This window comes from Diadema antillarum, unplaced genomic scaffold, assembly GCF_040938485.1.
Source record: "Diadema antillarum isolate AM-2024a unplaced genomic scaffold, OU_Dant_1.0 scf00000207, whole genome shotgun sequence".
Lineage (NCBI taxonomy): Eukaryota > Metazoa > Echinodermata > Echinoidea > Diadematoida > Diadematidae > Diadema > Diadema antillarum.
Window position 1 is genome coordinate 319941 of NW_027271096.1, and position 23565 is coordinate 343505.

Genomic DNA, 23565 nt, shown 5'->3' on the forward strand with positions numbered 1-23565 from the left:
GAAGGACATAAAAGTCAAGTTCTGTAGGGTTTTTATGATGTGAAGGGTCCTTAGGAAGAAGACAATATCACCATAAAATGTGCATAGAGACAGTAAATCTTTGAGATAGGAAACCTGCCCGTAGGAATGGCTTCAAGTGCAGATACAAACTTGTATACGTTAGGTCCATTCAGAAACACATATGAAGATGGCAGCTTTTCATCATATCGTTGCTGGGGTGACAAGACCTCGTATCTCAAAAATGACAAATGTTCAGGAGAGCAAAAAAACATGGCGGCCAAAGCACTGTAGTGAATGGGAAAGCCTTTCCTTTGACATGTCATGGTGGCTTCATTTTTGGAGTAAGACAGTTGGGATTTGGCCTAGACATCACTTGACCCATTATTTGACCATTAAGCCAAAAAAATTTTTTTGACATTTTTGAGATACGAGGTCTTGTCACCCCATCAATGATATGTTTTTGAAATGTGATGCAAAAACAGATAATTCTTGTGTGATGGACCCTGCAGAGAGTAGAAATGTTATGGTGTTAGGAAGTATCATTCAGGAATCTATTTCTTTGTTTTGTTATTTTTTTCTTTTTTGGTGATCTGAACATTGGAAGTTGAAACTACTTCCTGTAGCGTACTGATTAGGAGAACATCTCTAGTCTAAGCAGTCCAATCATGACCTTGCCAGTACCAGATGTTCATGCTCGATGGAGCTGCTAGTGTTATGACTGTTCAAAATCATCACCTTGCGCTGCAGCTGATTTCTGCCTGTGTTTTAGCATGAGAGATTAGATGCTCTGACATAAGTTGTTCTGTCATCACACTGTTTTGGGTGTTCTAATCATGATGGCTTAAATGTGCGTGTAAGTGCATGGTTTGAATTTGAAAGGGATTTGGGCTGAAAAAGCAAGTTTGTGGCTGATGTGAGGAGTTAATTATGGTATGTTGTGAGTCTGACATAGAATGTAGACACAGCACTCTGTACATACTATAATTGTGGCATTCGCCATGATAAATGTTGAGTTTTATTGCATTTGATGGCATGGACTTTAATCATGCTCTCTCTCGTGCTTTTAATTTTGGACTCAGCCACCCAAGATGTGGAAAAATGTTTTTGATTTATATCGTGTTGAACACCCAGGCGTTAGTAGATGGCATCAGTTTGACTAGGAAATTTGATCGAGGATGAGTTTACACTCTGTGAAAGCTTGTTGGGGTGTGGACGATATTGTGGTGTAGTCCTGCAATATGGATGTGGATGATGCTGTATGTCAACATGTGGCGGTGTAGACAGACATCTCCAGACATGCATAGAGCTGTTCATTTGCAAGTCTGAAGTGTCAGTTGGGGGCGAAAAATCTGGCATTAAAGTCACTTGAGCCTGTGCAAATCTGGCGCATCTCTTTGCGTGGGCACGTGTTTTCGAAAACACCCAAGAGATGGGGAGTTGCGGGGAGCGAAGTGTGAGTGTGTGTGAATGTCAGAAGTGTGTGAGACTTCCCCGTGCCATTATTGGGTGTATCGTCGAGATTCTCAATCTAATGTGGTTGCTAAATACGACTCGTATGACGGCGTATTACACCTGACTAGCTGGTTTCACACGTTTAGCATTCAGCGATTGGGATCTTGTGGGACTGTGAAGAGAAAGGAAGAATACTGGCATGGATGCAGCAGGACAAGTATGGAATTAGTTATCACAGATGTGTTATCAGATAGATAGAGATAGATGGGGGGGGGGGGGGGGGGATACCAAGAGATGGCATTGTAGACAGACTTCCAGTGGTGAGCTCCAGACAGACAGACACAGACAGACAGAAGTAAAGAGGTGACAAGAAATTTAAGTTTTGAATAGTTGATTGAATGGTATCAGAAGAGAGAAACATGTGAAGAATGGTACAGAAACTATTTTAAGATTAAAGTCATAAGAAATTTCAAAGAAAGTTGTGTACTGTATGACTAACATAACGTATTCAAAGAAAGTATATGAAACAAGGTTATGGAAAAGAAATAATTAATGTTTCCAACATTAGAATGGGAAGAATCATTAGGGTGATGTAGCAAACTGTCCTTTATCCCCAATGAATACAGTTTACAATTGGATGATATAATTTTGTACATTATTAATAAACACTGTTAGAATTTGACATTTTACAAGTGAAATGCCCTTATGACTTCCTGAATAGTTGTTACAACTGGTTGGATAAAGTAATGCACTGATGAATGCATCCACCTATTAAATGTGTAAACAAATAATAGGAGAATGAAAACAATGGGAGAGAAAGAGAATAGCGAAGGGAAAATGTCGGTAAATCAGAAGTGCTGCAGGCGCGGTGATGCAAAAGAGACCGAACTCCTGTTTTGATTTGAAAAGGTCACAGGGTAAAGCATGGCTGGGACTAGGGAGGAGGAGGATAGATGCATTGTAGCTGAAAACAATCATGGGGGAGGGTTGGGATTGGGATTGATTTGCAGGGCTGTATTTTCCTTTGGAAAGGTTACACGCTTGTCTACATGATAAAGAGATAGGATGAGAGATGGGCGGGGGAGAGGCGAGAGATGCTGAGGCCAGCGATTAGGTATGAGCAATGACGTAAATTTTAGGAAAGAGAGAGATATAGATGGAGAGATGAGAGAGAGGGGGGGGGGGGGGAGATAGAGAGTGGATGGAGGGAAGAGAGATTATACCTGCAGATCAAATGTAAAGGGATGATGACATTTGTCACAGAGATGAGCAAAGACTTCTGCATCATGGTTACACATCAGGGTGTTCATGACCTTCCTATTCGACACAATGCCATATTTCATCGGCTTGAAGAATTTTTGTAAACACCCTTAAAAAAGCAACAACAACAAAACAACCCTAAGCTTAGCTTTGATTCAAATTCAAATTCAAATTTGTTCAGAGTCTCTGCATTGAACATCTCCCAAGTGAAATGCAGTCATTTTTTCCCCTTTTTTTCAGTAACAATAAGATGTAAATTGGTACTTTAAAATAAAATTATAACTTCGTGGGCAAATGTCTTCAAACAGAATGGAAAGATATGTTGATTTTGAACTATTGAAGATGAAGGACTAAACAATGATCTGACTGAATTATGGTAGAATGCATTGAGAGGATGAGAATGCTGTCGTTAAATGATTTAGGTAGATGTGTTCCCTTTGCCTTACTAGTGAATGCATGCCAATAATCACAACAGTTTCTTATGTCAGAGCATCCCTATTTAAGCACTGTCTAACCATAATGATTTTCATGTTTGAAAGTTTCATTGCCTTGGCAAACGGTCTGTAACATTCTTTCAAGTATGTTAAAGGCATTATTTACCATTTGCAGATGAAACAAAAACCCAGTTTTAATGCTTCAAAATAGTTCTAAACTGTGAGGTAGGAAGATTGAACAACCAATGTAAAAATGTTAATCAGTATAATCAATGTTGTAAAATGTGAACAATAGTGATAATAAGATTGTTTCTAGAATAAACTGTCTACAGTTATGTTTTATTGAGAAAAATAGTGTTATCTTCTTATGTTTTAGGCTTTATTGCAAAATGTTTATATGGTAGGATGTTTTGTGATGCAACTGACCTACACATTCGGATGAGATGTGATAAGTCCAGCATTTTTTTCAAATCACTGCTACTAATGGTAAGCAGTACCTTTAAGAGTTTTTGAAGAAGTTGTGCTCACCAAAGGATATTAATGCCCTTCAGTGAATGTTGTGGTTGTGAGAACGTATGGTTTAGGTTCATCATATGCCATCATTTAAAAAAAGAAAAGAAAATAGAAGTTTAAACCTTAGAGCATTTGGAAGTGATCAGCCACATATGATAGGCAACACTCAAAGACAAACCACACTCAATATGATGTGGAGAGACATTCAAACTGAAAGTTACCCAAGAATATTGAGAACCTTGACTTCTATATGGAATTGATAATGTCTGCTCAATACTAAATGTGTCTACTAGAACCGGTACAGCAAGTTTAATGAAACTTCGAATGTTCAGTCCAAGCTCGAGTTTGACTGGGACCGGAGAAGGAGGACACATTCTCCTTGACTGTTTGATATTTGACATGTTATTTTGCCAAAGGTTGGTCCCCTCTCAGTTTGAGCAAACAATGACAAGTATCATATAGGCATGTAGGGGGATATGTGCCCTTCTTGCACAAACAATTAATTGGCTGCTGGTACATAATAGCTTTTTTCCAGTCACACTGAAATATATGTACATGTTTGTATGTGTGATAAATGTGTAATGATTTTCTGCGCCAACTTGTCTGACAGGTGCATTTGTAGCTGAAAATGGTGGCATGAGTTCAACTGGGAAAATGAGCTGGCTGATCGATGTTTTTCTCAGAAATTTCTTGTACCCAGCTGCAGACATCGCAAAACTTTGTTAAGAGTAATCAATAAATGAAGTTTCCCTTCTGTACAGTCATCTGGCCTCAGGGGAGAACCAAATGAAGTTTGGGAGTCAAATCTTGTTTCCAACATTTACTTACCTCCCTTTTCAATCGTCCTCCCTTTTCAGTCTTCAAAGCATGGATGTTTGAGTCCCTCCCTCCCTTCGAGGCTACTTCCTAAAGAGATATTTGATTTGTTGTTCCTTTGGAAATTGAATTTATCTAATCTTGAGGTTTGGGGGACCGGTAGGGATGCTGACTTGGAAGTGAATGAATTTCGTTCTGAGGCCCAGATAGAAAGCTCCTTGCATTCTTGTTTTTATGTTTGTTTATGTTTTTCTTTTTCAAAATGCGGAAACGAGTTACTGTCCAAAGTTGCTTGATTGTGGTGAGTAGTTTGTGTTTCAGTGATGTTTCTTTGTGTGAGGAGGGTGAAATGATGATGAAGATGAAAAAGGGAAATGGCCAAGGACAAAATAGGAGGAGAAGGAAGAAAGAAAGAAGAAGTGAATGAAAGGTAGAGTGAGAAACAAGTAAACAAGGAAATAAAATCAATAGAATTAGCGAGAAAAATCAAGTCTTTCTGTCGGTTTGCTACATTAAAGAATGCCCCTGCAGAGTGATGCATGTGCTCATCATCTTGATTGAAATACATGTATATCATGCTCCTGACCAGAATGTCCTTACTACTTACGAAGAGGGAAGGGGGGGGGGGGGGGGGGGGAGTGGGAGGGGGGGGGAAAAGGGGTGGGGCTTCCTCAGGCCACCTGCCTGCCTGGCTTCCTTCTCTGGTTTCTCCCCTCCGGTCAGTTCCTAATCTGCCGTCCTTTCCTTCTCATGATCCTTCTCCCTTTCACCTGTTTACTCTATCTCCTCTACCTATCATTATTTCACTCCCTCCTTCTCCTCTTCCCACTCTCTCTCCTTCAATCTTGCCTTGTTTCTCTCTCTCTCTCATTCTCTTTGTTTTATCCATATTTTCCTCTGTTTTGCTTTGTCTCTTTTGTAAAGAGGCCATAGAATTATGTGGGAATATACATGGAACAAGATTATAGCGGGATATTAATGTGATGAAATCAAAACATCCTGATTAGTTTAACAGAAGTAGGTCTGGAAATGACTGTCATGCTTGTGTTGTCTTCCTATGATTTTTTTGGGGAAAAAATACTCTATGCTGCAGCAAATAATGTAGTGTTTATGACTGTTGAAAAGATTGAATAATCTGATTCTTATGTTGCAGTTTGTTTATCATCTTTGAAATACAATATGGAACTCGTACTCCCTCATCTGATATACATAATATGCTAGATCACTGTGTACTATGTACTAATGGACGAAACCCCTCCCTTAAAGGGGATGGTTAGTAACTGATAAGTGGGAATCAGTGGGAATGCTGGAGGATGATTGTTCCAAGCCTTGTGGGATTCATTTAAGAGTACATTATATATCTATTGTTGTGTGAAAATTATTTGCTTCAGAATGGTCTAATATTCAAGTAATGTGCAGTTTAATGTTTCCAGGTTAGCGTGCCTGGGCAGTGACGGGGCATTAATCTTCACATTATTTGAATGTGAGACTGTTCTGAAGCAAATAATTTTCACACAACAATAGATATATAATGTACAGTCAAACCTGTCTATAGCGGCCACACAAGGGAAACAAAAAAAGTGGCCGTTATAGACAGGTGACCGCTTTAGACAGGTTATCCAACTATATGTGTGCATTGCCTATACATGTGCATGTATCATCGTTGTATACATCTATAAGCACTTAGTGTAGGACATACATGTACATGCGTAATATATGTATGCACACATGCGTTTCATGCATTGAACAATGCCGGCGTTTATGAAATTGTTACACAGTAGCATGTTGTACAGTCGTGAAGAAAGCTTAACAGTAGTGCATTATCATGACTGAATAAGTGATGAATGCAGCGGTGGCGATCACTGAACGTTGCCCATGAATGACTGGCACGGCCACAAACCAGAAAAACACGCTGAATTACCGGGTCTGTGGCCGCTATAGACAGGTTAAAATCTACCGAGGGAAACAAAATTTGTGGCCGCTGGCCGCGTTAGACAGGTGGCCGCTATACACAGGGTCTTAAACAGGGCTTTTCTCTCGGGGGGATTTTTCAGTGGCCGCTATAGACAGGTGGCCGCTAAGGCAGGTTTGACTGTACTCTTAAATGAATCCCACAAGGATTGGAACAATCATCCCTCAGCATTCCCACTGATTCTCACTGATCGGTTACTAGCCATCCCCTTTAAAACAAAGTAATGGAGCACATACTTATTTTTTAGATTCTTATTTTGTGCTTCTCTGTGCTTTATATTCAAAGTGTCAGGCAATGTACTAGTATTTGTTATTCTGTTGATTTATTTCTCTTAAATTTAGCTGGCATATATGCTTTTATTTTGTAACTTTTTTTGCGGGGTGGGGGTGTGGGGGTGGGTGAAAGAGGAAGAGCAGGGGATGGGGAAGAAATAGGGTCAGATTAAAAGATGTTCAACCATTGATGAGGAGCAACCCTGATTGAAAGTAAATGTCCTCCATGGGCAAAGGGATGTCTGTTCACATTTAAAGTCTAATTACCTCTGTAACTGGTGCCTGCTTACATCTGTAAGGACATCCATCTGTATGGAGATTACAAGGGGGAGGGGAAGGAATAAATTCCTGACCGTGTTTGGTGGAGGGTCTCATTGAAATGATGTCTTGATTCATATCCGTGCCATCCTTTGCAATGGATAGTGTCATCCGCTACAAAACTCCTACACTCCCCCTTGCCTGACTTGCTTAGGGAAACTAAAACCCACTTTTGGGCAAGTAAAATCAATGTCCTGTTACTTATTAAAAGCATGGGACCTTTGCCCTTATGCATTTGAATTGAATTAAATAATGCTCATTCAAATTAACAGTTTGATTTTGCTACAATGCGCATTTCTCATAGACACCTGTCTGAGTATACTCGGAACTCGAAAGTGCAAGTGATATCTTTTCTAATGTCCTGTCTTTATGGGTGGAATTTGGCCATATACCTGTATCCTAGGATTTGTGGGAAAAATGGAAAGATAGTTAAGAAAATCCAAATCATTTTGTTTTTAACCCCTCAAGCAGTACAAACACATGAATAGTATATCTTCCTATGAGAAGATTATGGCTTGTTTGCTTACACAAGATCTGTGTGCAAGTGAAGATGCTGCTATGAGCCTGGCTGAGTTGAACGTGTACTGTGTAGTGCATTAATCCAAGTGTAAATCTAACAGCTGCTTCACTGATGGGCCGCGTCGCCACCGATGGACAAGGCTATACAGCAAGGACATGATAGAGAGTCATCCGTGAAATTTAAGTCTGGCGTGAGGCAGCTGACATTTGAAAAATAACTTACCTCAAGTCATTTGACTCTCTTTCTCTGTCAATCTTTGTTTTGTTTTTTTCAACTTGTCTCTCTCTAGCTCTCGCTTTCTCTCTTTCCGTCTTTCTTCTCTCTATCTCTATCTCCCCTTTTCTTTGCCCTTTTGCGTGGCTCATACATCTTTTTTGCAGTGTTTGTCAGCCGATATCAAGTCCGTCTGCAATTCACTGCTAATTTTCTCTTTGATCTCTTCCCAATATGTTACAAGGTGTATCTTCATTCTTATTTTTGCTCTTCTGCCCTTGTTTACTGAAGGTTATAGGTCATTCAAACCATATATCAATATTGTTTTCTTTAAGATAGTGTACTGTAAAAGCTCTTGTTTTCAAGAGGATTTAATTTTGAGAATTTGCAAATCACTGTTGGGCAGCAAACTTAACAACATGCAAAAATATCACCACTTACTAGGGTACAAACGTGTATGTGCAACATCTTTGTGCACTTTACAATAGGCTCAGTGTCAAATCGCAAAGACAATATCTTGCAAAAATATCTTTGATGTCCTCATTCGCGAAAATATCTGTACGTGAAAATAGTAGCTTTTACAGTAACTTGATTTGTAATGGCTTTGAGTGGCAAGCTGGGTCCATGAGAAAGTTTGCCAGTGTTCTTGGTTCTTGTGAATCCAAACTTGTCCCATTTCTGATAGATCCCTTGTAATCTCGACTTCCTGTCCCTGATGCCTGTGAAGTGGTGACTTCAGTCCCAGTTGATCCTCTTCTGCTTATGATGCCTTTCCGATCTGCTCCTGATCGTGCTTTTGTAGTCAGAGGTCGGTGGTGGGAACGGTCAGTCTGTTGATGGTCAGTCCACTTGAGTTGCATAAGTGACCATCAGAATTGTGAGACATGTCTGTCCATGATGAGATTGCTCGAAAGTTTGTATTATGTGACCTGACTAATGTTTACTTTTAGTTAACAAGTGGCCATGTCTTCAGGCCAAGCCCAATACTGTTTTGAATGTGTAGGACTACACTGTGCGCCATTTCACATTAAAGGACAAGTTCACCTTCACAAACATGTGAGTTGAGTGAATGCAGCAATATTAGTAGAACACATAAGTGAGAATTTGAGGAAAATCGGACAATCCATTCTAAAGTTATGCATTTTTGAAGCTTCTTCTCAGTCAAGGCTGGATGAAAAGACTACTATAGCTTGTGATGTCACGTGTACAACGATATAAAGAAAGAATAAAGAAAATTCAACATATTTCAATGTTACTCGCATAACAAAAGAAAAATCAACTTCTCTCTTTCAGAAGTCAGGGGGAATAATATTACCCTTAATATACATCAGTAACAAGTCGAATAAATGTGCACTTTATTCAAAAAGTAAAGTTTTGTGAAATTCTCTTTTTATTTTCCTTATATCATTGTACGCATGTGACATCATACACCGTAGTAGTCTTCTCATCCAGCATTGACTGCACAGATACTTAAAAAATTCAGAACTTTTGAACAGATTGTCTGATTTTCCTCAAACTTTCACTGATGTGTTCTGCTAATATTGTTGCATTCTCTCAATCCTTATGTATATGAAGGTAGACTTGTCCTTTAACAGCAGCATGCAAAAGATGTAAAAGTCTAGATGACAGGTTGATGTGGGGGATATCCATTATGATAAAGAAATACAGTTCTGGAGGATGCGTCCATAGTGGTATCCATAAGGTTATCCATTGCATAGTAATTTCAAAGTCTATTATACTACTTATATAGCCAGGGCCCCATTTTATCAAAAGATATAATCATTTTTAAATTTCCTTACCACAAAGGCTACAAAAGTCTTACCATAGAAATCAACTTTATAACCAATTTTAAATCTTCATAAAACAGGGCCCGGGACAGACATTTTGTTAGCCTCTCAGTCAGTCATAGATTTGAAACCCTTTCACCTCCATGTGCTAATTTCTTTTGTTTCTCATATCATTTTTCTCTCTTTCTCATTTTCTTTGCTTTGCCTGTCATTATCATGCCAGTGAATCTATCATTAGGAGATACCTCAGTGAAAGTTGGGTCATCTCTTAAATCAAAGTATAAGAATGAAACAACTCCATGAGCTCTCTGATATCATATGAGGATGAGTAAGTGTAGTAAACATTTGCAATCCGCATCACCCATCTTCCTCACATTAGTCCTTTTCATTTCCATTTCTTCTTTTCATAAAGTCCCCTGCCAAATGTCCCTGTTCATCATTCATCTCCATTTCTACATCATCACCCATCTCCTTGATCTGCATTTGTGTGTCCCCCCCCCCCCTTTCATATTTTTGCAGTAGAAAAGATTCCCCAGTCAGGTGTCCACAGGGGGTTTCACACTGAAAATTAAGTTGTTTATAATCATGGTTTAGAACAGGGTTCAAGGTAACTACAAAGTCAACCTATAGGTACCACCTAAGCTGTGTTTTGCAGGTCAAAATATTTCCATTACAAATGAGAACCCACTGTTGAGCAAATAAACTGAATTGAAAGATACATGCAGACCAGAGTTGGTCTGGAGGCTTTGAAAACATGTCCTTTAGAAATGTGATTCAAATTTGCATTCAGACTTATGAAAAGAGGAAAAAATGAGAAATATCGAATAGCAAGAACTGTGTTTCTGAACAAGTTTAGAGACAGGTCTGAAAGCCCTAGAAATCTGCAATCATGAGTAAAGCTTCTGGAAGCACCCCAGAGGGCCAAGGCAAATACTGTAGTGAGCCATCAGCTTCATGTCGTTTATTGGAGGCACAGCTCTGGACTTCAGTTGAGCCATGCATATTTCACTTCATTTTTGAGGGAGCAGTATGCAGCGATTGTCGTTTGACCAACCAGATGAGGTTTATTATTAGGCTGAGTATCTCAAATTGCACTTGAGAAGTGAAGACCCAAATTTTGGTGGATGTCTCGCTGCCTGTGATGATTTGGGTCGTGCAGCTGGTCAGTATGATATAGGGATGAGGGAACGCTATTCCCTCGTATGGTCACTTATTGTCATCAGGCCATATTTACCCAGAGTAATTGATATGGCACGGCATATTGAATTCTTAGCCCCGGTCTGGACGTCATTGATTTTACAGGTCAATCCCAATGAAAGAGAAGACAGAGGGTACTATAACTGAGTGAATTAAATCAAACAGACTTAAGTGAATATATGGAGATGTGATATGCTTACAGAAAAACAACAAGCCAACTAGTTCATATTTGAAATGGGATAAACTGTACCTTTTGCTCATCTGCAGTTGATGAAGGTGTCATTTAGGATGTAAAAAATTGTTTGTCAGGATGTTTGTATGGCTTTACAATATGCATTATTTGTTATTTCACTAAGTCATCATATTTCAGTGATTGCCATCTTCATTAATCAGTTGTATTGTAACTATTTCAGGCTTCAGACCACTCCCAAGACAATATGTCTTGCTCAATTGTATTGCCTTAACTTCCTCTTGGCTTGCTTTGCTTCCAGTTACTTCAATAGTCATTCTTTGTGAAAATCTGTGGGTTTGTGTGTGTTTTCAGTCACCTTTTCAAATGAGCCCCTGAATCTATGCAGAGCATGTTTTTATTAGAAGTACAGTGGAAAGGTGAAGAAGTCACATTGCTGTCATTGATCTGACAAATTAATGCTGGAATCTGCAACAGCAGTGTGTTTTTGAAGACTCAGTGAGTGCATGACGGTGCAAGTGATGCGCCTGTCGGATAGAAATCGTGTATTAAAGCCAGCTGTGTATCCAGATCTGCAGCACACACCTAGAGGATCCTTCTGTGCTTCTCTGGGAGGAAACTGTTGCCATGGAAACATTCACCTCCACAGCCAGCAGGAAGAGATGGAAATCTGTGGTATCTCTCGGCCAGCTATGATGAGGGGAAAGGACCGGAATGTTGGATCAGTTCCTTGCACTCAGCCGGACACAGCTTCATCCTGGGGGGAAAATAGTAAAGAAAAAGAAGAATTGCATGGAATTTTTTTTCGGTGGAGCCGAAATAATTCATAAGCACAACTTTGGCTGAGCCTGATCTTGCTGAAATGGAAGCCCTTTACACCTTTGTAGCTGGATTATTACGATTGAAGATGCTGGACTTTGTGTTGAAGGAAGTGTGAGGTTATTTTAAAATGAGTGTAATTCTGCAGGGTTTGTCTGCAACACTGGAGCTTTCCTGCTGAGGTTATCCAAGTCCTTGATTTTAATTGAATACTTGTCATGAGATTTGTTGTTTCAAAAAGAGAGAGAGAGCAAGCAAAAATAGCGTATGAATAAATCCATCTTGAATTTGTTAGTCAAGATGGAATTTACGTTCCAGATGACTTCATGCTAAATACAAGAGAGCTCATTAGTATTTCAGTAAATCCTACCTCCTCGAAAATTTCCTTGACATTTTTTTTTTTCTTCAAGAGGTTGAAGAGCCTCTCTCCTCGTTTCTTGTGGCCTACCTCCTGTAGACATCTTGGCAGACAATGAAAACTGAGACTACAGCTAAGATAAGTGAGGGGGAAGTAGTGACGTACGACCCAATTTGTTTAGGTAATATTTAGCAAATTAATCACAACAGTGAAGACAGAAATACGACAGCCATATCTCGCGGCGAGAAGAAAACGTGTTGCTCCTCCGTTGATTGCTCTTGTTCCATGTACCTTTGGAAGTCCGGATGTCAGACTCAAGAGAAATCGTGGGCAAGGATCACGCTTGAAGACTATCAATCTCACGGCAAGTTGACTGTGACGTCAGAGTCTCCATCGCTGCGTGAAACAATGGTAGCTTTTCACATCTCTGATATTCTCTCTCTCTCTACAGTCTGTATCTCAAAGATCCGACAACCAATTAAATCCCCCGCTGATGCTTATCGTAGAAATCCCTGAATATCGGGTCATGCGTTGATCGTGACATTTCCAGAACAATAGGAGTTCATGTCACGGGGAAATGTGCCAAGTTGAAATCCAGTACCCCCTCCTCTCCACAAACCTGTCTGTAAGATTTTTGTATTCAGAGCTGATATTATGAATCACAATAGTGTGACTTATTGCCCTTTCGCAGAATATCAGATCAACATACAGGTAACATGAATACAACATACCGAGAAATAGTCTCCGAAAGAGCAATAGCAACACTGAGTGATACAGAGATTTTGTATTGTATGAAAACAAATTTCCCTTCACTTAGAAGCATTACAACCAGAGTAACACTTTAATGAATTTGTATAGAAAGATAGAGAGGAAGAACCATGGAGAAAGCTATGCTTTTGACTTTATGAATTTAAAGGATAAGTAAATTATGTACCATTTTGAATACTGTCAAAGGAACTTTTAGGAATTTTATATCTAGCAGTAAAGATGGATCTGTCTTCTTTCAATCCGTGAATTCCTTCTTCAAAACATAATGTTACAAGTATCAAATAGTTGATCTTTTCAAAAGCATTTAAAAGCACTGCATGGTAATTATTGCCACATTCAGGATTCCTTCATATTTCAAGTCAGCCACATGTGGCTCATCTGCCTGCTCAGAAATAATTTCTACGAATTTGCTCTGTGTCAAAAATATTGATTTGCACTTATGCCCTCATCCAGTGGTTGCAGCCCTATCCCACCAGTATCCAGTAATGCCATCGCTGACAACTTCAGCAGTATTGATCGGTTTGCGGAGAAAAATGATCATGACTACTGCCTGCAATTATCATCACGCGAGTCGGCAACCTTTGGCATGCTTTGATTTCCTTGCTGTGTTTGCTTTTGTTTGTTTATCTGTTTATTATTGCTAGACATAGAACTCCATCTTATTTGAGGCACTTTTAGGGAGTACGTAGAGGGGCCTTCTTGGCTTAGGATGGTGCTCATTCTTCGGAGTCTCCCTCATTCAGACAAATTGATGTTCTCTCTTGATTTCTTTCATTTGTCTCGTCCACAAAGCTTTGATGAAAGTCTGAACATCATTTCTGGAGATATTGGGTAAAGGGGGGGAGGGGGCTGGATGTGTTATGGAAGGCAATTTCATCTCTGAAGTAGACGCCAGCGTGCTTACCCCATCTCGCAGATTGGCATAACGGTCAATTTAGTTCCCCCAGATATGGTCGCATCGTCCGTTTATCAGCGATGCATGTGCGTGATGAATGTGGAAGCAGTCTGTATACAGGGAGAAACTTTCACGTGGCGTGTGCATGGTGCAGCTCCGTGTGATGCAATAACCCAAGGCAATGGAGGGGATAGACAAGGTTAGTTGGAGTCCTTTGGATGAATTACCTCCATACACCCTCAGATAGGACTTGTGTCAAGATGTCACAGACGGATGATTTGAAGCCCCCCCCCCCCCGTCCTCCTCCCCAGTCTATCTCCCTTGCTCTCTCATCTTCTCCCCCCCCCCCCTTTCCAAAGGAGGCTTGCATTTGCAGACTAGCCACAAACTGCACTGAATTGATTTGTTGATTCTATCTGGAGTAGATGAGGGGCTGTATATCGGGAGGTAAATTCGGTTGATGAATATATTCGTGTCCTCTCGTGGAGTGGAGAGTAATCTCCATATATGTTGTACTGTCCATTACCCAGCAATACAGAAACTGTGCTCTGCCTGCTCCATCTCCCGTTGGAGTAGATATGACTGTAAGATAGATTACAAGAAGCTAAAAGGGCAAATTGAACACTAAATAGAAGCTTTGTCTTTGTGTTGTCACTCCTTCAAATCATTTAAAGTTGGTAGGTGAATTTTGAAATGCCCTTCATATACCAATGTCCTTAGATGTATTGCCACATGTGAAAGTCTACGTTTTATTCAATGTTTCCTTGGCATTACATCAGGTTTAACTAATAGAAGCAATCATTCAAATTATTTTCAAATGGACTTTAAATGTATCCTGGCCACATATATGGACTCCTATCTGAAGAGGATTAATATTATTATTTTTTTTAGGTTTTTCTTATTAAACCACAATGAAAATAATGACCTGCTTGCTTTTATGTCTTCCTTACACTAACCTGCATACTGGAGGACTGGAATATGAGGCACAGTGTTGTCATCACCACATAATAAGGAGGCATAGCTCTATATCTGTGAAGTAAAAATATACAGACATATACACACATGCTCACATTTCCTTACGCCAAAATATTCTCTTCCTGCCAACTATCAGCAGTCAAAATAAGCAAAAAAAGGGACTGGTTGGTGTTATGGGATGTGATTCACCTTTGTCATGTTCTTCCTCCATCTGGTTTTCTGCCTTACCGTTGTGCGTGTTGTGTGTTCTCTCAAACGGCTTCAGTCAGGGATATTGTACTGTCTCACTCCAAGTAACTGGGGATACATTTCACACCGGGTATATGCCCCTTTGCTCAGAGTACTGTATATGCCATATATTTAGCGAGTCTAAATTTTCACAGATCGGGACTCTCCAACGATTTCGCAAGTGGTTAAAAATTTGTGATTGTGTAGTACAGTCAGAATGGAGAAATGTATACGTGTTTATCACATTCATACTGGGATCAGAGTCAATAATTTTGTGTGTCTTTAAATTTGCGAATAACACCTGACTCGCGAAATTTGCGAAAATAATAACCTCACATAATATTCGGCGTAAACAGTATTTAAAACCAATGAAAAGGCACCCTCTCAAAACCCTAGGGGTACCTTTGGGCTATATAATGCACCTGCCCGTTGTGCATATTTAGGACCTGTATGTAAGCGAATAGTTTTCACAGTTTTCAGAGAGGGGAATTTGAAAATATTTTATCCACATATCCTTGATTGTTGTGTATGCACCTACATGTCATGTATACTCCACATGAAGCCTGATTTTGTACTTTCCAAACTTAGTTTTAAAATGTTTTTATGTTCTTCAATTTGAATTAGTCAATTTATTGGAAACAAGAAAAAAAAAATTTCTTCCAGAAATGAAAAATGGAATATGCGCGGTCACCTTGAGGAAACTATCATATCCCCGGTTGGAGCATCTTACAAGCATGTGTGTGTGTGTGTGTGTGTGTGTGTGTGTGTGTGTGTATGTGTGTGTTATTCCATTTCACTCGGTCTTCCTGCTCTCCTGTTTCACAAGATGTTTCATGCAATTTTGAAGATGAATTAGACAACTTATCAGTGAGTCATCTTTTCTGGGTAACTTTGAGGGGTTCATTAGGTGACAGATACATGTACATGAGAAATCACAGGTGTCTGTCATATTATACCCCAAAGATTACTCCATTCAAACATGATATAAGCTGTTTTTTTCATGTACAAATATTTTTGCAAATGAGGGGGTCACAGACATTTTTGCAAGATGATTTTTTTTTTCGTGAATTGACCCTGAGGCTGTCATAAGTGCAATATTACCCTTGTACATGGCGACGTTTTCATGTGTTATTAAATTGCGGTCCAACAGTAATTTTCGAAATTTGAGAAAAATAAACCCTCATGAAAATAACAGCTTATACAGTACTCAGTAAACAAAGCAAAAATAAAATAAATGAATAAAGAAGAGAGGAAATAGCATAAGTACTTGGATGTGTCATTACCAAGCTAATGATGGACATCAACAGATGCAGTCTTTATTTTCAGACTTGGAATGAAAGTTGATGATTCTGCAGGATCAGTAGTTTGATCGTTGGAAAACAAAGGGATCTTCTTCTTACCAAGCACTTTGACTCTGGCCAGAAACTGTTGCATTGCAAATACCATGAAGTTGCAGAACTGGATGTACTTCTATTCAGTTGTTACTGGAGATGATGGTTGCTGTGCAGTTTGTAGAGTGTGTGCATACATGTATTATTTTCCCTCAGTGAGATGTGTGGTAAACCAAATCCAGGCCAGCTGCAGCTGATATGACCACATGAGCCCTGCATGGATTTTGATTTGAAAAGAGCGCATCAGCGATGTGACCTCCCTCTTATTTTCACATCTCGGCTGTCAAGTATCGACGTCTTGTCTATGGACTGATGGTGTAGACAACATTGATTGCGCAGATTATATGCAAAGGGCACAGTGAAAGCGCCTCAGCCTACACTGAATCCCTCTTCTATCCTTTAGTCTCTTTCTCTATAGTGTTCTTTGATGTTATATCATCAGTATTTTGTTTTTCTTGTTGCTGTGTGGAGTTTTGCTCATACCTCTCTTGAAAGTTCTGTAGGACTTAAAGTTGCAATAATGAATCTATAAGTTATTTCAAAGATTAGAAAATGTGGAAATTGTGGGAAAATTTGTTGATTTAAGGACTTATATATGCATCTCAAAGATGTATTATTGAAGACTGTTGACAGTCTTTTCTGTGTTTGTTGTTCATTTCTTATTTTTTGTATATGTGTTTGTGTGTGTTAGTATACCGTGCATATCTGTACATTCATGGTATAAAGAGAAAGCAAATTAAAGGAGTCTTGTACTCAACAGCAGAATAGAACAGCTACACTTAGATAAATGTTCTTTGCTAGTTATGATTTTTATTTTCTAATCGTTCTATTCCCCTCCCGTTCCCCCCTTATCTCTCCCCCCATGCAGGCAGTCCCCCTGCTCTGACGCGCCCCACCCTCTGCACCTCGGCCTGGGAATCCCCTCTCCACCAGGCCGCCCGCAAGGGGGACACGGCCACCCTCTGCCGACTCATAGAGGAGCAGCACGACCGGACCTCACCAGAGAAAGATGGCTCCACTCTCATCCACGCCGCCGCCTATGGCGGACATGTAGGTCAGTGTCACCATCTCTTCCTCGGTTTTCTGAGATGAAAACATAGTGGGAGGGGGTTGTCACAGAAATCTAAGATATTGTGGTACACTATTACTTCCTGAAAACAAGTTTTTGAGTGTTACCCTGCATTAAATCCTGCAACAACAACCTGTGTGATGCACTCTATGTGACCTTTATAGATCGTCATTTGCCAGTGCCCACTGTGAAAAGTGTTGCTACTTTGATTGAATTAGATATTTTAGTCTCTTCTCTTTCCATCAAATTCATGAGCAAGACATCAGTGGACATTGACCTATAAAATTTGTCAGCTACCATATGTGAGAGGTTCTGACGGTATTTCTTGAACATGGCACCTACATGGTAGGAAATTAATTGGACTGCTCCTGCGACAGACCAGAATTTGTTGGAAGTACGGTGATTCACCCTATGCGGATCTTCGATAAGTAGTACAACTATTAAAGCCGACTGACTCCCTAGTCACTGTCTGAGGTGTCAGTAGGGCAGTGACCGATGCAACAGCCAGGGAGAGATCATTAGCGGAGAGTGAGGCGAGCACAGTACGGTGGGCTATCTTGACGAAATCAGCGGTTCCTTATCGCTTCATCTCTTCATGGTTACTCATGTTCCTCCCTCCCCTGCAGGCAGCCACATTCCTCACACTCTCGGTGCTGAATATCACATGTGTGTTGGGGAAAAAACAAATACTGCAGAATGACATGACCAAGAACATGGAGACACACACTTTCAGACATAGAAACAGACAGACACAAACACATACATTATTTCAGACACACGCTCACAGACAAAGACATACATGTAATGTTAGGCACACACAGACACACATACATACATCCAGACATTTCAGAGGTACCCATATTATACAGACACAAATGGCCGCAGACATAATTTAACGCACAGACACATACACACACACACACACACACATACGCAGACCCAAACAGACACAGACATAATAGCAGTAACACACACATACGATTTGTATTCAGGCACACAGTCACCAACGTACTCTCAAACAAAGGCATAAGGAAGAGATGCCACTCTCTGTTCTTTGAAAGTGACTTGAGTCAGGCACGGTATGAGTTAGTCATCTTAGTCTTTGATAATCCACTGCCAAACACTTGTAATGAATTGCCAAACTTTTGTAATTAACTCATTCAACAGATGTCAGTCCTGGAAATTTTCCAGTGGGATTATGTCAACAAACTTAATTTCAAATTTATGAAGTTCTTCCGTCGAGATGTTTTCATTGCAACTGATTGACAAATTGCCCTACATCGACGTAAATAAGTACTGAATTGATCAGTGTTGTAGTAGTAGCCATGATAAAAAATCATGGGCGTACATACTCGAGCAGGATTTGAACCCACGACCTCCTGATCACCGGACAGGCGTCATCTCCACTAGACCACCGAGCTTTCGCCCGACAGATTTTTTATCATGGCTACTACTACAACACTGATCAATTCAGTACTTATTTACGTCGATGTAGGGCAATTTGTCAATCAGTTGCAATGAAACTTAATTTCATTGATATGTGTCATCACACGTCGCTGAAAAATATGACTGGCATGAACTCAACAAACCCATAGACTGTATTTTCTGTGGGTTTGAATCTTCAGATAAATCTGGTATTGAATCTTCAGATAAATGAATGAATCTTCAGATAAATCTGGTATTAAGAATATCAACCTTTGGTTTCCAGTATTGATAAATCATGATTTTCCTACTTGATATATTTTGTGTACATGCGTTTGTGTATAATAATTGAGAGATTATTACAACTGTATAATTGATGATCATCTTCCTGTGGTCTTGTATCTTCACAGATAGTTTAGATTTATTAGTTACCCTAGGAGAAGACCCCAACACAGCTCAAGCAGAAGGGCTCACCCCCCTCCATGTAGCAGCCGGAGAGGGGCATGAAGGGTAAGTCGCCTCACCCCTCCATTACCTCAGCAGCCCTCCTATTGTCTGATACCCATACCCCTCTTTGTATGCAGAATGAATCTTTGTCAGCAAAAGTCACAGATTCACAGGGGAAAAAAGTCATCTGACATGCTCCAAATGTCAACAGATGCTGTTCCATCCTTCCCCTCCCCTTTACTAAAAGATAAAGAGCTTTCAAACTCCACTCACAGTATTAGCATCAGGTACCCAGATACTTTATCAATGTACACGTGTATGTCACTCATTAGATTATAGATGAGATACCTATTGGCAGTGTGCATGTGATGCATAGCTGGCAAGTTTTCCCAACAAAATCAAACAATCTTTTTGCATTGTGACAAAAGGAAAGGTATTAAGAGCCTCCCTGAACTGATGACTTTTGACCACCCATTGAGATGCTAGTAACATGTTTTATGAAAAGTAATTCCTGAGATTTTTGAAAACCTGTGTGATTTTGATATGTGTATTTTGGCAGCCCTGGCTGTGGAAATTGTGAATTCCTAAGGTGATTCCATTTGAATTTAAATGAATTGAAATTATTTCTTGTATTTCAAATAGCAGCAAAGTACAATACATATCACTGGACAGAGCAATATCAAAATCATTGAAATATCATAATATCATTGAAATCAATGTTGATGTTAATCTCATCCTTTTGGTCTCTCTTGCATTTATTGACCTTTAGGTGCGTGAGGTTTCTGCTTGAGCATGGTTCCACCCCCCTGTGCAGCGACTCCCAGGGGTGGCAGCCCATCCACTGGGCAGCGGCCAGTGGCCACACCTCCTGTGTCAGAACCCTACTGGACAACGGTGCCACTCGAGACTGCATCACAAACGTAAGACACCAGGAGAGCAAACCAAGATCTCACCTGGACAACACTGGCCTTTATGTAGTGACTGTCCTGAGCAAAAAACAAAAAACAAAAAAACAAAAAACAAAAAAAAATAGAATTTTACTGTCTTAGGTTGCAGCTCACTTAAAACACACAATTTATGATTATCACCATGTCTGCGCCGTCGTGCATTTTACATAAAGAGAGAGCAGTGCCTGTGGCTTATAATCTTTGTAGGGTAGATTCAGTAAATGACATTAGAGTGGTTTGTTAGAAATGCGAACAGATTTACCCCAAAAGAGAGCATTGCCTGTCACTGTCAAGATAGTATTTAGGGTAAGCATAGTATGCCATGTCTTGATTACGCGCTAATTTTTAGTCCCCACTTTCATGTCATTTGTCAGATTTCTGTAATATCTTTCTAAATCTGTAGCTGTCACATTTGAGTTTCTGTTCAGAGCAAGTTTTACTTGGGTTAGATTTTGAAATTGAGGCTTCATTGTACACACCTCGCACCAACTCTTTCTCTGTGACTTTGCATACTTTCAGGATTTTGAGACTGCTAGACTTAAAATTTATGCTTTCTGTAATTGTCTGTCAATGTTTCATTTAGTAGCAATGGAGACAGTTTTTTTGTATACTGTAAGTTATCTACCTGTTAGCTGAAGATGATTGATTAATTGTTGTGTTTTCTTCCAATTCCATCTAAAAGGAAAAGCTGCACAGAGTTGTGTAGGTGTTGTTAATGCAATTGCACATTCGTAGTAGATCAGGTCTTAAATCAAGACAGAATGCGAATGCAACAATTGTGTCTTGCGTGTTGGTAGAAAATAATGGATGGCCTCAAAAAACAAAAGAAGAATGAAAAAAAAAAAAGAGAGAGAGAGAAGAAAGAGTGGGAATTAGAGCTGTATAGACTGACAGCAATCTTGACTACATTTCCTCTGCCTTTGCAGATTGGCTGGACGCCGTTCCATGCGGCGGCCCGTTACGGCCAGATGAGCTGCCTGCACACGCTGCTGTTCCACCTGCCGAGCAGCGAGCAGACAGACATCCAGATGCTATCCCAGATCAACCAGGAGACGACCCACCAGCCTCCCGTCTCCTCAGACCTCCTCAATGCCATGGATCACGACGGGTGGACCCTGGCTCACATCCTGGCATCCACCGGACAGAAGGTGGGGCACCCCTTCCCCCTTGGGGTGGAACTCGTTGATCTTTGTTTATCCTAGTTCGGCAACATCTAAAAGTCACATGCCATTGTCATCTATGAAGGAAATTTTTATGCGGCGGAGAAGTAGCAAGGAGGATACGAAACTTACTGAAACGGGAAAAAAAAAACTTGTCGTGAAACTCACAAAATGTGCAGGTGGATGTATAAGGGAATATGGTATTTTTGCTGCTTTTGCTACAAAGGGATCTCCAGACTCAGAGCTGCCAACTCATGTGTTTTTATGATTTACCCTGTACTGTATATACAGTATGGTGGATTTTTTTTTTCTACATCAGAAATAAAGATATGTGGGTTTGAGATAAACACAAGATTTTTTCAGACATTTGATTTAGCATGCTAAATAAGTTACCCGTTTTTCGATCCTCAGATTGATTATTGCCTTCTGAATATGTTTTGAAGTGTACATCAGTATGTATCTGATTTGCAGTGGTTTGACGTCCTGTAAATATTACTCTTACACCAGATGCTCCTTCGTAGCATTGACGCATGAAAGCAAGTTTTTTAGCATGCATTTCAATTCATGGCAGCTTAATTAAAAGCTGAATAAAAGTCTTGTTTACAACATAATTCCCCCAAATTTACAATGCAAGTGAGAAGTAAAACAGTGTCCTATCTGTTTGTTTGTCACAGTGACAAGGAAGAAATCCAAAGTAAATACCACACTTGTGCAAGCTATTGTAATCCAAGAGTACATATGTGCAAGAATAGGGGTAGGTCATAACCCCTCCAATCATTTGTGGGATTTACAATGTTTAAGGCTACCTCCAAAGAATCAATCCTTGGTCTCTGTTCCAAGTCGTGCTTCTCCAAGACTCTGGGAATTTGCTTGAGTCGAGCAGTTTCTCCTCTGTGTCAAATGGAGGATGCGTGTTTGATGCGTATGAGAAGTACTTGAGCCGAAAGCATTTATGGTGTTATATTTAGCAAGTCTTAGCCGGGCTCCGGTGCGCGAGCATCTCCAACGACAGGCATGATTTTCTATCAATTAGGACTCTTCCTGCCCCCGAATCTGGCTCTTCCTGCAACGAAGCTGTCTCCCCGTGGTTCCTGGATGCTCGGAATATCCAGCTGGCTTCTCGTTGTCTTGTCAACGGCTTGGCCACTGAAACCCCCCACCCCCTTTTCATCCTTCACTGCTATCCAGCCTTCCACAGTCTAAGTAGTTAGCATTAATCAGATCTTGCTGTCTCACTGCACAATCCCAGTTTTCTTGAATCGACTATCTCAGTCGTAAAATGCTCCTGCAATATCTGTGAACTCCAAGACATGTAGTCAAATCTTGGGCAGATGGCTGTAAAAGCTGCAGGAATTTACCCCCAATACCCTAGATGTTCAAGAGTTGACTATGCTCCGTTTATTCCACCTTCGAAACAGAACAACGTCTTGTCAACAGAACGATGCCTCACATATTTGCCCCATTGATATCCATCCCCTCCAAATCAAATTGTCAATCTTCAAATTTGTCTCCCAAATATTTGCTCCCCCTCCTCTTCTTTTTTTTTCTCCGCTCCACCCCCGTAATTTCATTGCCAAATTTGTCTCCAAATTCTCCCCCTCAACCTTGATCCATGACCTGCAGTAGCTCGCTACAGAGGACCCTCAGGGATGGATTTGAGAGTTGATGCAGCCCGAAAGGTATAAACAACATGTCATCAACTTCAATCCAACATCCATTAACTCGGCCCCAATGCCTACTGTGTGTGCTTGGTTTCATTCCAGAAAGGATAGTTTGATACTGACACTTGGCATAGGGCTGAGACAGAGTCCGTCAGTTCAGTGGGAGGAGGAAAAGATACCACGTGACAAGTTCTGTGCAGGCAGATAAAGTGAACATGACAGCTAGCTATGCAAGCAAGGGGAAATGAAGCCGTATGAGACCTAATTTGAAAATTCCTGCCAGTTTTTGATTTATACGTAGAGATTTTTGCACTCAATTCCATATCATAAATGATGGTGAATTCTTGCTGATGCTACATGTTAGCAAGTGCTGTGATACATTGCCATCATTAAATTGTCAGTTTGTAATGGATGCAGCATATTTTTTCTTGTCAGTGGAAAAAAGGTATCAAAAGTTGTCATTACTGTTATGATTGCAGTA

At 40.2% G+C, this 23565-nt stretch overlaps 1 protein-coding gene across 2 annotated transcripts in view; it reads left to right on the forward strand.

Annotated features, from left to right (window-relative positions):
* Positions 1 to 23565, forward strand: part of LOC139724105 (uncharacterized) — a 134373-nt gene that overhangs the window by 96120 nt on the left and 14688 nt on the right. For both annotated transcript variants that reach the window (XM_071635303.1, XM_071635304.1), the window contains 4 exons: positions 17247 to 17432; positions 19280 to 19379; positions 20086 to 20236; positions 21190 to 21411. In XM_071635303.1, coding sequence (XP_071491404.1) covers positions 17247 to 17432; positions 19280 to 19379; positions 20086 to 20236; positions 21190 to 21411 — 659 coding nt within the window. The remainder of the gene's footprint in view (positions 1 to 17246; positions 17433 to 19279; positions 19380 to 20085; positions 20237 to 21189; positions 21412 to 23565) is intronic.